The sequence below is a fragment of the Eptesicus fuscus genome, chromosome 15 (genome assembly GCF_027574615.1).
Source record: "Eptesicus fuscus isolate TK198812 chromosome 15, DD_ASM_mEF_20220401, whole genome shotgun sequence".
In the NCBI taxonomy this organism is placed as follows: domain Eukaryota; kingdom Metazoa; phylum Chordata; class Mammalia; order Chiroptera; family Vespertilionidae; genus Eptesicus; species Eptesicus fuscus.
This window is the reverse complement of record NC_072487.1, coordinates 64,259,138-64,274,990: the sequence shown is the minus strand read 5'-3', so window position 1 is coordinate 64,274,990 and position 15,853 is coordinate 64,259,138. Positions and strand designations below refer to the sequence as shown.

The window sequence follows — 15,853 nt, the reverse complement described above, 5'->3', positions numbered from 1 at the left end:
GGCCCTAATAGGACACCTAGCACACAAAGCCAATCTATCAACTCAGGGAAGCAGCCAAAATGCAGAGACAAAGAAACAAGTCAAATGAAAGAAATGGAGGAAAGCTAACTACAGGATATAGAGTTCAAAACCACTGTTAAAAAGTTTTTCAAGAATTTTCTAGAAAAGGCCAATAAATTTAGTAAGACCCTCAAGAATATGAAAAAGGACCAACTAGAAATTAAGCATACACTGACTGAAATAAAAAATAATATACAGAGATCCAACAGCAGACTAGAAGATCACAAGAATCAAGTCAAAGATTTGAAATACAAAGAAGCAAAAAACACCCAACTGGAAAAGCAAAAAGAAAAAAGAATCCAAAAATATGATGATAGTGTAAGGAGCCTCTGGGACAACTTTAAGCATACCAACATCCGAATTATGGGGGTGCCAGAAGAAGAGAGAGAGCAAGATACTGAAAACCTATTTGAAGAAATAATGACAGAAAACTTCCCCCACCTGGTGAAAGAAATAGACTTACAAGTCCAGGAAGCGCAGAGAACCCCAAACAAAAGGAATCCAAAGAGGACCACACCAAGACACATCATAATTAAAATGCCAAAAGACAAAGAATCTTACAAGCAGCAAGAGAAAAACAGTTAGTTACCTACAAGGGAGCACCCATACAATTGTCAGATTTCTCAACAGAAACTATGCAGGCCAGACGGGAGTGGCAAGAAATATTCAAAGTAATGAATAGCAAGAACCTACAACCCAGATTACTCTACCCAGCAAAGCTATCATTCAGAATTGAAGGGCAGATAAAAAGCTTCACAGATAAGAAAAAGCTAAAGGAGTTCATCACCACCAAACCAGTATTATATGAAATGCTGGAAGGTATTCTTTAAGAAGAGGAAGAAGGAGAAAAAGGTAAAGATAAAAATTATGAACAACAAATACATATCAAGTGAATCTAAAAATCAAGTGAATAAAAAATCTGATGAACAGAATAAACTGGTGAATATAATAGAATCAGGGGCATAGAAAGGGAGTGGACTGACAATTCTTGGGGGGAAAAGGGTGTGGGGGGTGCGGGAAGAGACTGGACAAAAATACACCTATGGATTAGGACAGTGGGGGAAGGGGAAGGGCAGAGGGTGGGGTGGGAACCGGGTTGAGGGGAGCTATGGGGGGAAAAAAGAGGAACAATTGTAATAATCTGAACAGTAAAGATTTATTTTTAAAAAAATACTCTTGATCTCATCCCTCAAAGGGATGACTTTTCCTAGGGATGTGTGTGTTTATATAGTATTGAAAAGAAAAACAAAGGTGCAAATAATATCTTTATTACCAAATGTTTATAATTATTTATGATTATTTAGGAGAAGTTACTAGGTAATTCTAGCTAATAGTATACTTGTTGATTACTACTATGTCTTAGACATGATGATACTTTATATGCATTTTCTCATTTAATTATTATAACAGTTTTATGTGATAACTATTATTTTTACACATTTTTCAAATGAGGGAACTTTAGTTTCCTTCTCACTTGCTTAAGGTAAGTGACTTGCTCAAACTCACACAGCTAGTAACAAAATTAATATATATATATATAAAATTTATTCCCAAATTGTCTTCCTGCGAGGTTATACTAAATTATATTTCTACCAGCAAAGTTGTAGGTGCCTAATTATAAATCATGCACTGCATCAGCACTAGCTATTATCTGTAAAATTTTTTGTTAGGATTTGAAAATGGAAGTCGTCAAAAACCTGGGCTCCAAGCCCAGATCTGGGTTGTGCATGTACCTCTCTCTTTTGGCCTTTAAAAAGAGTGTGGCATAGTCATACATTGAGCAGAAATATATTTAAATTCACTTCCACTCCACTTTTTGGGGGAGCTAATGGGAATCTGGAAAATGCATACATACGTATTTTTTATATCATGTAAACATTATTTCTGTAGAAAAACGAGAAGCAGTAAACTTGTTACAAGAAGAACTAGCTGATGTTCAAGACCATTTGAACCTAACAAAACAGGTAAGCTTAACATGTAGTCTTCTGGTGGTATCCTGAAGGCATTTAGACAATTGATTGAAATAGCAATCAAATAGGCTAGTTCCTTTTCATACCAGCAGGTCCCACAGGGCCATTTATATAACACAAACATCATATACACATGCTGAGCAGTGATTTTCTAATTTATTTTAGCCCTAGAACTCTTTATTCAAACAACATTTTACTCAAAGTTAATAAATAAGGTGGTGGCTAGACCAGAGCCAACCCCTCAGTAGCCCCTGTGGAGGCTTTAGGGACCAGAAGAACCATCTCTTATCTGTTGCACAGATGAGCCTCCAAAGGCTGGGCTTAGATTTGATGGTTCATTGAGCTGTAGAGTAACTGCCAGATCTGGGCCCCTATCTTGCCTAACATTGAATAGAGTGGATTCTTGACCCTTATACTTCTGATAATCTTCTTAAAATTAATTCAGTGTTGTCCTATGAGAATAGTGTTGTAATTTGAGTTTCAAAGAACTTCAAGCAAGTTCTGGGCCTCAGTTTCCACTATGGAAATTAGAGGTTTGATTAAACATCTAAATTCTCTTCCTTCTACCTGTAGGATTCTGTGTTTCTAAGATGTATAAAATATAAAATCAAAGTGTTCTATCTTTTAAAGTCTTAAATGGGTTCTCACGAATATTTTTTGTGGTACTAGAAATATGGTAACTTTTTCAAATATTCTTAATTTGAAGAAAGTATTTGTTTTCTGAGTTTTTTAACCTATATATTTCAAATTATAACAAAACCATGACTTTTGGTTCATTTTCAATAAGAATTATCCTTATTCACAGTTTTTCTTAATCTTCTTAGCAAGCCTGTGAAGTGTGTATTGTTTATTTCCACCTCAGTGACCTAAAGCTCAGAGGAACTGAATCTCTTGCTGAGGTTCTGACATCTTCTGCCATCTTATTTGGGTTTTTTTAGGTACTAAAAAGAGGAAAGCCAATGATTGAGTTCTGGGTACCTTTGTGTAAATTTGTTGAGATAATAAAGGATATGGAACTTTTATTCTGTCTCATTTTGTCAGACTTAGCAGATGCTGGAGTGGCACTAGCCACCTCTAGTAAAGATGGCTTTGTTAATAGTTTCAATGTATCCTTTCACCCAAAGGACCTGCTCCACACCACCCGGCGGAATGATGCACTGCTCAGTGAGCAGACCAGGCTCCAGAGGGACATCAGTGAGTGGATAAAGAAGTTCGAAGGCTGCCAAAAAGAAGAGGAGACAAAACAGCAACAGCTTCAAGTGCTCCAGAATGAGATTGAAGAAAACAAAGCCAAACTAGCGCAACAAGAAATGGTACTACACGCTTATGATTTTACGTAACAGGAAACACTTTGTCACGGGTGTGAGCTTTTTAACCTCCTGGCAGAAACCTGAGAAGTACCCCCCAAGGGAGTGGCTTCCCTTAACTGCCCTGAGTAACCAGGGGGTATTGTAACCAACTCTTTCTTGGTATTAATATTTCTAGACTCTTAAGGCCTTAAAACATTGGTTTTATAAAGAATCTTGATGGCCACCTGTCATTTGCTACTTGCATCCCCTTCTCACATGCTGACCAAATTGTTTTTCCAGTCCCTGCTTGGTTACCTTGGTAAAGGAACTCACTCTGTCACGGTGGGCTGTTTCCTACTTTCTATTGTACTAGACTCTATCCATGAAGATTCTCTCATCTGGGACACTATTTGTTATTGCATGACTGACTAAGGTTCTTCTTTATTAAGATGTTTCAAAGACTCCAGAAAGAGAGAGAAAGTGAAGAGAGAAAATTAGAAGCAAGTAAAGCGACACTGAAGGAGCAGCAGCAGCAACTGGAAAAGGAAGTAACAGACCAGAAAAGCAAACTGGACCAGGTGCTCACAAAGCTGCTGGGGACCGAAGAGCGTGTCAGGACTCTGCAGGAAGAGGAGAGGTGGGGTGATGCCCTGGAGAAGACACTCTCCCAAACCAGTATGTATTCTGGAACATCACATTCTGGGGGAGGGGTGCTCTTATGGTGTTTTGTGAAGTATGTACAGGAGACCCAGGGCCCACACATAGCCCAGAAAGGAGGCAGAAGCAGCACAGCAAGAAGTACAGTACAGACTCGATCCTCGTAGCCCTGCGAGAGAGTGGCATTGAGACTGACTATTAAACCTTTTTTGCTTCACCATATTGTCTTCTTTGAGAGCGCTATCCCAAGAAAGTGGGACAATAAGGCAAAGTAGTGCCAAAAGGTACTCTGCAGGCTTTCTGTGAAGTACATTACTTATGAGCTCTGGGAACAATGATCCATTTCATCTCAGCCAGGGAAAAAAACAATATTAACTGTTCTACTTCTATCCAAATTTAACAAATACCAAAAACAGGTATTTGCCTTTAGATCTGTTTGTTCTCACTTAAGCCATCTATAAATAAAGTTGACATGGGAATCCAGGGTAAATGATTGTTCTAACATCAATAATGATTTTTTTCTGCAGGGTTTAATAATGATCAGAAAATCCTTCCCCTCACCCCTGAGTGAACCCAGTGGATTTAAGGATCTAAAAGGGTTATTATTTCTTTTCCTTGAGAATTCTTTTTTTTTTTAATCCTTACCCAAGAATATGTTTTTACTGATTATATATAGAAAGAGAAACATGGATGTGAGAGAGAAACAACGATTGGTTGCCTTCTGTACATGCCCTGACCGGGGATGGAACCCATAACCTAGGTATGTGCCCTGACCAGAAATAGAACCTGCAACCTTTTGGTGCACGGGATGATGCTATCACCAACTGAGCCACCAGCTAGGGTACCCTGAGAACTCTTGATCGAATCAGACCCAATCATTTCATTATGAAAATGAAACTTAACCAAAAAAAACTTAAAAAAAAAAAAAAAGTGTGGCCATGCCAGAGGTGTAAAAAGTGAAATCTGGATAGGGTGTTACTCTAAAGGGTGTGATCAGACAGTTTGTTTTAAATGTCACTATTTATAAGCATTATTTATTGAGTCTGACTATGTAGTGGGTATTTGCATACATGATTCCCATTGAACACCAGGTGATAGTTTCCCCTCTAAAACAGGGCTCATATGGCTCTAAATCCTGTGTTCTTTGCACTGCATCACCTGCTGTAAAGGAAGAAGTACTGGTGTGCCTCCCTTTATTAAAATAAAGATTGAGTCCTAGCTGGTTTGGCTCAATGGATAGAGCGTTGGCCTGTGGACTGAAGGGTCCTGGGTTCAATTCTGGTCAAGGGCACATGCCCAGGTTGCGGGCTAGATCCCCAGTAGGGGGCGTGCAAGAGGCAGCCAATCAATTATTCTCTCTCATCATTGTATGTTCCTATCTCTCTCTCCTCCCTTCCTCTCTGAAATCAATAAAAATATATTTAAAAAAGTAAAATAAAGGTTGATTAAAAAAACACTTCAGCAGTCTGTTTTGTGTCCCCTGCACCTCAGGATTGGTGCTTTTTTTGAGTCAGATACTCAAAAAGGAGATAGTCGCTGTGTATCACTTTGGAATCAGGCCCTCCAGGCCCACTATGTCAAGAGGCACCTTATCTGGGTCTTTTTTGGGGCCTTGTGTGGGTCAGAGGGGACTTGGAAGACTCAGTGATGGAGTGAGTGGCATGTCATTATGCAATCTGCCCTCGAGGGAAGGAAAGTTCTGCCTACAGCCAACTCAGGGCCTCTGGCTAAAGTACTAAAAATGCTCATTTCAGAACAACAGCTTTCAGAACGGGAGCAGCAGTTAGTGGAAAAGTCAAATGAGCTGCTTGCTCTCCAAAAAGAGACAGATTCTATGAGGGCCGACTTCAGCCTCCTGCGGAACCAGTTCTTGACGGAAAGAAAAAAATCCGAGAAACAGGTTCTCAGCCTGAAGGAAGCACTTAAAATCCAGCGGAACCAACTGGAGAAAAACCTTCTTGTGAGTACCTGCCACCCTGGCAGTTTATGAGGAAATGATGCATTTAAATGTTTAAACTAACACTGTTTCAACATAGAAAAAATAGATTACCTGTCAGCCCAACTATTGCTTTTGGCGAATTTCTGCATAATTTGTTCTTGAAGCTGATGGTAGATGTTGTTTGCATCTGGGCTGCAGCCCGGGCTGAAAAGATGGTCCTTTAACAAGACAATGTCAGCACAAAGCAGAGAGCATTCTCAGCTGGCAAGTTTCTTCTGTGGCTGCAGTCAGTGCTCATAGATTTTTTCCCATCCTGCCCTTTTGGTCAACATTATCTTTAATTAATCATTATCCTAAAACTAGGAAGCCCAATCTAGCATGCTTTTATCCCTGAAATAAATTTTGGGAGGTGATACACAGATGAATTCAAAACAGTTTATGGTGGGTGGAGGCAGATGGGCAGCAACAGGGACTGTCACAGAAATGGGTTTATCTAACACCGTCTGAAGGAATTAATGAACCCCTGTGGTGTGAATGTAACTTTAAATCACGTGTGTTTCCAAAAAGGTGATAGATCCCCTTGTAACTAGTGATAGGGTAACATGATTATAAAGATAAACATGCAGATTTTTATCTAAACTTACACCCTTTCAGTAACCCTATGATGATGGGGTCATTGTTCCCATTTTACAGACTATTGATGGAGGCTAAGAAAGAGAAAGTAACTTATCAAAAGTAATGTTGCAGATCTAGGATTCAGGCTTTGGGCTAACAGACTCTAGGTATGTATGTACTCCCAGCTCTACCACAGCTGCTAAAGAAGGCAGGTAGAATTACCCCCATTTTACAGCTAGACAAGCTGTGTCCCAGATGGGAAATGAAGTTACAGAGCTAGTGAGTGTGTAAGTCAGCAACGACATCTCCATATATTGGACCACAGGGTCATTTTCCTCCTTCTGTGCTAGGAGCAAAAGCAAGAGAACAGCTGCATGCAGAAGGAAATGGCAACAATCGAGCAGGTGGCCCAGGACAACCACGAACGGGCCAGGCGCCTGATGAAGGAGCTCAACCAGATGCAGCATGAGTACACGGAACTCAAGAAACAGGTGCGTCCAGGAGGCCTGGCCAGCTGCCGGACAGGGGGCCGTGGGAGGCACGCTCACTGCCCAAGGCCTCAGACAGACTTCGCTTCTCAAATAGCTCATTAAGAGGAGTATTTCTTTGTGAAAGCTGAATATATAGAATGTTAAGTCAAACTTGTTTTTCTAGTCTTAAAATATAGAAATATACCTTCACAAGAAAAACTTAACTAGTCCAAAATATACTTTTAAAATTCAAGCTTTATATGTTACTTTTGAGAGAAAATTGAAGTTCTTCATCATGTCCCAAAGAAGTATGTTGAAATGTTAGATTTTATGTCAGAAACAAGTCTGTAAGAGCCAACCACCCTGGGTAAGAAAGAGTGACTCCAGGGGAACCTGCATTACCCTGCAGAGGGTGTGAGAGTAGTTCATGCTTAGACTACTAGTCTCCTTCTAGATGCCCCTGGTGTCTCTTCACCAGTGTCAGCACTTGGGCCACTCAGTTGACCTGCCACGCTTTATCCTTTGGACAACCCCGTGTGGCCATTTGGTTTCATCTGTGTCTCCAAACTCTCCCCCAACCCCAATATACACTCCCTTTGGTTGAAGAAAAAAGATATTTTATTTCAAAGCTCCAAGTCTCTGCTAACTTGGAAGGGCAATTAGCAGTGGGTATGGCTATATTATCTTCCCTGAGCTCTTTATGGAGAGAGCCACATAGTCTCAGGTATTCAGCATAGTCTGTAACACCTGAGGAAACTCTGTCTAACCACCGGAGTCTTCACCTATAAAATGAAAGCATTTGATCAGATCACTTCTAAGGCCCCTTTCAGCATTAACATTTATAATCTAGATCACTCATGACTTGTTTCAATAAATGGTCATTTTCTCCTTGCGGTTTAAGTATCGTAGTTGCCATTTATTGGATACCACTAAGGTGGTTCATATAAATTCTCACATTTTTTAATGCAAGGTGTTATCTTAATGTATAAATGATTTAACAGGTTAAGAAGTAACTAACTTGCCCTGACCGGTTTGGCTCAGTGGATAGAGCCTCGGCCTTCTGACTGAAAGGTCCCAGGTTCGATTCCGGTCAAGGGCATGTACCTTGGTTGTGGGCACATCCCCAGTAGGAGGTGTGCGGGAGGCAGCTGATTGGTGTTTCTCTCTCATCGATGTTTCTAACTCTCTATCCCTCTCCCTTCCTTTCTGTAAAAAATCAATAAAATATGTTAAAATAAAGAAGTAACTAACCTGCCCTAACTCATTTGGTAATGTTTACTGGCAATGAGATTAAAATCCAGCTCCATCTAACTCCAGAGAGACTGACTTCTACAGAGCAATATACCATCAAGAAACATGGTGCCCATGCTTTTCTTTTTCTTAAATATATTTTTATTGATTTCAGATAGGAATGGAGAGGGGGATAGAAACATCTGAGACCCTTCAGTCCGCAGGCTGACGCTCTATCCACTGAGCCCAACTGACTAGGGCTGTGCCCATGCTTTTCTAACGGGAAGCTGCTCCACTCAAAATGCCAATACAATCGTTTACTTGGTAGCTTATAGGTACTTCAGTGGTTGAAAAAGCACAAGTTGTCTACGGCCATACCACCCTGAACGCGCCCGATCTCGTCTGAAAAAGCACAAGTTTTTGACATACTTTGATCTTTAAACACGACACATTAAACAGTTTAATTCCAGTTAATTCCCAAACTTTACCAATGGTATTTGACTCTTGTTCTTTAGATGGCAAACCAAAACGATTTGGAGAGAAGACAAATGGAAATCAGCGAAGCAATGAGGACACTTAAATCTGAGGTGAAAGATGAAATCAGAACCAGCCTGAAGAATCTCAACCAGTTTATTCCAGAACTACCAGCAGATCTGGAAGCTATTTTGGAAAGGAACGAAAACCTAGGAGGGTTGGAAAGCTTGAAGGAGAACTTTCCATTCACCATGAGTGAGAGGCCATCACCTTTGGAAGAAAAACCTAATTTTTCCCAGGTTCACATAATGGTAAGGGTTTATCCTGCCATTCTCTGGACTTTGTAGAAGAATAATTTGGCTCCCACCTCCCCTGGATTAGCTGAAAAACAGGCTTGATGGTGGGGAGTGGGGGGGAAAGGCTGGTTGGTTACTGATAGTGGTGTGTGGTGACTGATGTTTCCCTTTCCTTCTGGAAAAGGATGAACACTGGCGGGGAGAAGCACTGCGAGAGAAACTGCGGCACCGTGAAGATCGGCTCAAGGTTGCTCTTTACAAACGACATGTATAGCATGAGTTACTTGGCCACGGAGGAGGGGGAGGCGAATTGCTTGCATTCACATGCTGCTGTCACATGTGACAGCATGTACTGCAGTACTCACAGCAGCTTTGTAGATTACATGGTGGGAGCTCAGAGAAGTTGGCATCACACAGTGAACAGCAGAGTCAGTATTCAAAACCGTGAATTCTGGTGTTAAGCCCAGCATTGTTTAACCTATACAGTGCTGCTTTGCCTCAGCCAAAACTGACAGAACCTAAGCATCTGGGACAGGAAATAGAGATACAATGATAAGCAATAAGGAGCTCAGAGGCCAATGTTTTGGGGAAAGATGGGTAATACTGGAAAAATAGGCTTGGGTATCAGATAAGAAGTTGTTTGGCTCAGGGCATGTTGAGTTTCAAGACATCCAGAGAAGCATGTCTATCTGTAGGCAGCTGAGAATAGGAGTCTAGACTTAGTGGTCAGAGTTGGACTAAAGATTTGGAGTTGAGAGTTGAAAAGCGTGAGGTAGAACAAGAGGACAGAATGCACCTTTGGAGAAAAGCTATATATCATGGGCTGAGAGGGAGCTGTTTGTATATTGAGGGAGGCCCTGGACCTCCAAAAGCCTTCAGCCCCATGTGGGTATTTGTATGTAAATCCATTCTAATTATATCAGATTAAAAATTCAGTTCTTCAATTGCCACATTTCAAGCTCTCAATAGCTGCATGTGACTATTGGCTACTATATTGGACGGCACAGACAGACAACATTCCCTTCATCATACAACGTTCTGTTGGACAGTGCTGCTGTAGACTTTGAGAGAATCATCTCAAAGGTACAGCAGCGGGAAAGCCAGAAAGGAGTCTGAGGTTGAGGATTAACTACATTGTGAGAGACACTGAAGACATTGAGTAGAAACCAATCTTCTGAGTATGGGGAGAAAAGAAGAGAGATGAGCAGTAATTTAATGGGGAGGCTGGGGATGCAGGAATCCTTAGCATCGTTACAGTAGAGAGAATAGACTGAGTAAAAGGCCCAGTTAATAAAACACAGAACAGTACACGTTTACACACACTGAGAACAGTGTGTACCTCTCGATTTTTTTTTTTAGGACAAGCATTTTCAGCAGCCATTCCTACTTTATGATAGTCAGATTTGCCTATCAGATGTTAAATGTGAGGAAACTACTGAGTAATAGTTCTGGTACATATAAAACCGTAAACTTCACCCTAACACTTTCAGGCGCAACTTCGACGCTGTATGTCTAAGCAAGCAGAAGTGTTAATCAAAGGGAAGCAGCAGACAGAGGGCACATTACACAGCTTGAGGAGACAAGTCGACGCGCTAGGGGAACTGGTCACCAGCACCTCCGCAGATTCCATATCGTCACCATCACCCAGTCTGTCTCAGCTGGAGTTTTCTTTTGCAGAGGACTGTCAGCTTGGACCAAGCCAGGTAAAAGGAAGCTCTTCACAAGGGGTCTGATCTGTACTTGGAAAGTACCTGAAGTTTGGGATACATAATCTAGAGGACACTCAGAAGGAAAACGGTGCCACCTTCCAATCTCTGGAAAACTTATCCTAGTCAAGACTTTTTTCATGATCCCTAGTAAAACTGGAATCAACTGAGGTCTTAGGCAACGGACTAGACCTGCGGACAGGAGGACCTGTGAGGGACGTACTTAATGCTGCTATTAAAGTCCTCCACTTCTGGATTTGCTTATTCTCTCCTGGGTCATACAGGATTTAGACCTGTGAGGCCAGTTTGAGCCCTAGTTTAACCTGTCCGTCCCCCAGTATCCTGGGGATAGATGACTGACTGTGTCTCTTGTTATTCCTCAGCAAAACTTGGAACATAGACTTCTTAACCCAGAGTCTATGAGAAATCCTGAATTTCACAAAGGTTTTCTGTGTGACATTTGTAGTTAATCATTTAGGAGGAACATGAAATATACTCATGGATTGGTAAATAGTAACATAGTACTACTTTCAGAGACAGGCAATAGCTACTATTTTTGACTGCCTACTGTGTACATGTACTAAACCTTTTGTATATTTTTTTCTCATTTAAAAAAATTGTATAAAATGAAACCAAGACATAGGGGCTAATCTGTCTTTACTACAGAGCAATATATGGAATGGTTGAGCCACAAGAAACATTAAGGAAAATTGCCTGTTTATTAATAGGCACAAGCTCATTAGCAGTGGAGCCAAAATTTAAATATGATTATCTTAAAACCTTCTATGGTAGGACCCAAGTCCGCTATAGGCCCAAACCATCTGGGCCTCAGAGTATGCCTGAAGGAAGGTGTCAGGTGGCTTTGGAGGTAAGACAGCCCCAGTAATGGGAGATGAGTGCACAAGGGTTTGGAGGCCAGGTTCAATTATCAGTTCATGGTGGCAGCCAGAAGAGTTGAGGTGCTTTAAATTCAAAAGGATAACGGAGAGGTTAGACCAGTGGTCGGCAAACTCATTAGTCAGCAGAGCCAAATACCAACAGTACAACGATTGAAATTTCTTTTGAGAGCCAAATTTTTTAAACTTAAACTATATAGGTAGGTACATTGTTATTAATTAGGGTACTCCTAAGCTGGCCTTTGCTAAAAAGTCCTCAATCTGATTGAGGCATGTGGCTCGCTAGCTGCCGTTTGCCGACCACTGGGTTAGACTCTAACGGAGAGGCCCAAGGGGTAAGGGTAAGATTGTTAGAATTATTTTGGAGTCTGGGGTAGTAATCCAGGTCTCTGTGGGATAATAGCCCATACTACACAGGAGTTGGGGGGCTAGCTTCTGAGCCTAATGTTTTATCTCCCTTTTCAGAGCTGCTTCCAACAAGTCTTACAAGGTCCCTCAAAATTACGAGACAGTTACCGACATTGATGCCATTCCAGGCTTCCTGCTCACAGGGTACCTGTTACAAATAGTTCTTTTAACCAGCACTTTCAGTTGGAACATCTTGAATTCTAGCTTATAATCTTAAGAAAAGTAACCTCTCAACTTTAATTTTAAAATATTTTTTCAAAGAAGTACTCAAATATATACTTTACCTATTAGCCTTTATAGTATCACTTTGTTCTGTTAATTTATATAAGACCTGTTTTTACAGTTGCAAGAATTCATCCTTTCTTTCTTTGTCTTACTGTAGGAAACAATGGTTCAGCCAGATGAGTAGTACTATCTTGCATAAATGTATCTGAGGAAAGACCTCCACTACCTCACTAACTTCATTGTTGGAATGCCACTTGGTTTTTATCAAGATCCAGTGAATTCAGATGCTGAAACTCCACTGTAGTTTATCATACTTGAACCATTAAGGCCAGGGTTTTTGTAAGTCACGTGCACATATGGGAACAGTTGTATAAAATTTAAAACAGGGTCCTAGATTGCTGAGCATTTTTAATCTTTGAAATGTGCTATTATAAAAACCTATGCTGAATGTAACTGCAAATTTGAATCTATAAATTGTTAAAATCTATAATTACAAAGAAAAATATATACTTAGGCCCCTCTTCATTCAGTGTCAAAAGTTATTTTTGGATTTTGCTTAAAAATCTATTTTCGTATGAAAATAAAAGGTAAAATAAATTTGGGGCTATCGTCTGACTTGACATTTCACAGATATACAGTAAAGCCATCATTACCTTAATTCTAAGAAATGACAATCTTTCAAATAGTTTCCTATTTGTTTGGAGGTTGAAGTATGTTTTACCTATCAGAGAATATGTTTCATCTTTTAAAATACCTATTATAAAACTACTAGAAGCCCCGTACATGAAAATTCATGCACTGGAGTGGGGGGGTCCCTCAGCTTGGCCTGCCTCTGCTCACAGTCAAGGAGCCCTCGGGTGGGAGGCGACCCAGTGATCAAGAGAAGGCGACACCCCCATCACACCTCTGCACACAAGCCTCGGCTGGCCCTGGTTACCTGTGCCTCGGGCTGGCCCTGCTTGCCTGACCCTCAGTCAGTGGGGGGGTGCAGGAGGACCCAAGGCCCCCGCAGGGCTGAGAGGACTCCAGCGGCAGGCGCACTGAGCCACCAGCCCTGCCCCCACTGTGGGCGTCATCTTGTGATGATGTGATGGTCAATTTTCATATTACCTCTTTATAATATAGGCTTATATTTCAGGTGCTTTTCCTCAACCAAAACAATTCTTTGGTGGAAAAGTAGAGAATCTGACCCAGAGTAAATTCAAACTGTGTTCAGGCTTAAAATTTTTTGAATTACTAACTAATGCCTCAACTCCATGGTACAAGAATACATTATTTCTCTAAAAATAAGAATAGCAGCTCTTGGTCACAATGAAATGTGTGGCAACAGAATTATCTCCATGGGATAGTGAAGTATGAAACCCCATGTAGATTAGGTTTTAAAATATTTCCAAGGACTCTTTTCTAGGCCCCCTAGACAGCTGTTGATCCATAGCACATAGTTATGCCATGTTACTACAATACAGAATAGCAGTGCAGTAATCCTCATCACTTAGGTTTATATTCCTAAAAAGTTTGGCTACAACTGGACCATTTTGCATATGGGATAAACAAAGTACAATGAAGACAATGGAAGTGACATAAAATTTACTAGTACATAGCAAGTTCTAGAAGGCATCTATTCCAAAACAAAAATTGATTTGGTAGTCTTTTGTACTTACCTTCTTCTTGGTTTCATTTTCACAAATCTTAGCAAAATGTTTAAAATCTTGGCCTATTCAGTTATTGAAATCTTTCAGGGATACATTTTCTTGTTCTATCCATGTACTCTATGTGAGGGTAAAATATCTTCTTTCTAAACTACCACATGAACCCTCTCTATATTCTCAAACAGGAATGGAAGGTAATCATTAGGTCTTCTGTTTAAGGGTAGTGAACTGAACCACAAAAAAAGATCATACTTAAAACAACAGATGTGTGGGCAACAAAGTTCTCAAAACTTTTAAGAGTCTTCTGGAATTAAAGAGGTGAGGTAATTAGTGTATGAAGCCAAACACTTGGTTCCAAAAGACTTTTTTCCAAAGAGAGTTTATTACCTCTGACTAGTATTATGTGAATATCATCAAACGCTTCTTCCCCCCACCCCACCCCCCCCCAAAAAAAAAATCAAGGTTACTGTATCAAGAACTTACCCACGGAAAATACTTGGAACATTGTGGAATGTCTAATGCATAAAAGGTACTAAGCACCAATTACTAATCAGGAGGGCCGCCTCCCTCATAGGTGCGAGGGCAATGAGTAACCCAGAGAACCAGGTGACCACATAAGCAGTAAACTCTCATGGATTAAAAATTAAAAGAATTCACATTCTCTCCAAAGTGCACTTGCCCAGTGTCTGGCACATGAATGTTACAATATGACAATTTGCTCCTTTATTTTTGAGCACCCAAGTTTATTGTAGGGGATTAGACATGCAAATTACAGAATTTGGCCCCAAGTACAGTGAAGGGAGAACACCATCAGGCACCAAATGTGATCTCACACTGAAAAAGGTTGACTGAAAACACTGCAAGTGTGATCTAAACACAAGGATAAAAAGTCAATTAGTGATGTGGATTTATATGCTATGTACTGGACTTCTCTATCAACAAATAAGGATAATTCTGCAAAAACTGACAACTTATGCTAAATAATTGTTTACCTGAAAAAATATGAAATCCTATTATAGTTCAGAAAATAATACAAACAATTTTAATTTAATCTAGATACAGGTACTTTATTTACAAATATTTAGATTAATAGCATTTTGTTACATCAAATGAAGAGTACAGCAGTCTGAATAAATCCTGTCACAAAACAATAAGACCCACTGTAACTAACTTTGGAAATCAGGGTATTGCACCTAAACAAGCCGCAGTCTTTAGTTTGTGATTGCTACCTTATATCCCAATGGGTGGTTTGTTTGTTTTGTCTTTGTAAATATATACACACACCGGGAGGTCATGGTCCCTGGGTGAGTCCCTTGTGATGCAACAGTGTGAGCAAAATGGATCACTGTAAGTCTTTAACAGAATATACCAATCTACTCCAGGAATCTTCTTTTTAAAAAAGTTTAAGACAAATAAAAATGAGTCCCCAAATTAACCAAATCCTATTTTCTGCACATTCCAGTTTTGGCTTTTATTTAACATTGACTATACAATACTCTGGTACTACCATGTTTACAACCCAGAAAGTTGTATTTTTTTACTTTAGTGTCTGTAAAGAGGGATTTAAAATGTGTATTTTAAACACAGCAGTTGAGCTGAGTGCATTTATATAATCTACCGAGGCTTACCTATCCTGTACTTCAGTAACTTCTGAATTCCCAGCCTGATGTATAATCTCAGAAATCAGTCAACAGAAGTAAAGAACTTGGTAAAACCTAAGTTTCTTATCTATAGAAATAAGATTGTTTCCCTTGTAATACTGTATTCTTCAGTGGCCAAACCATCTCAAAGTAATAACTTACTTTGTATCAGCACAAACATTGAAACACTGTTAGAAACACTTTCCCTTTTATAAAACAATTTATGCCAACATGACCAAAAATAGCACTTCATACTAAGAACACAAGGGATATCTTAAATCATTTCACTGTAGTGTTAAAAATGCACAATTTAAAATCCCTTAACAGCA

General features: G+C 40.0%; 1 protein-coding gene across 3 annotated transcripts in view; it reads left to right on the top strand.

Moving 5' to 3' along the window:
* CNTRL (centriolin) overlaps positions 1-12,760 on the top strand; it is an 83,376-nt gene extending 70,616 nt beyond the window's left edge. The window contains exons 35-44 of one of the 3 annotated variants that reach the window (XM_054727016.1): positions 1,951-2,024; positions 3,155-3,343; positions 3,769-3,994; positions 5,731-5,936; positions 6,884-7,021; positions 8,746-9,015; positions 9,185-9,247; positions 10,491-10,703; positions 12,068-12,154; positions 12,393-12,760. In XM_054727016.1, the coding sequence (XP_054582991.1) occupies positions 1,951-2,024; positions 3,155-3,343; positions 3,769-3,994; positions 5,731-5,936; positions 6,884-7,021; positions 8,746-9,015; positions 9,185-9,247; positions 10,491-10,703; positions 12,068-12,127 (1,439 nt within the window). In that variant the 3' untranslated portion in view covers positions 12,128-12,154; positions 12,393-12,760. Of the gene's footprint in view, positions 1-1,950; positions 2,025-3,154; positions 3,344-3,768; positions 3,995-5,730; positions 5,937-6,880; positions 7,022-8,745; positions 9,016-9,184; positions 9,248-10,490; positions 10,704-12,067; positions 12,155-12,392 lie in introns of all 3 variants that reach the window. The other 2 variants (XM_008152130.3, XM_054727017.1) reach the window with 2 other exon arrangements.
* The last annotated feature ends 3,093 nt before the right edge of the window (positions 12,761-15,853 follow it).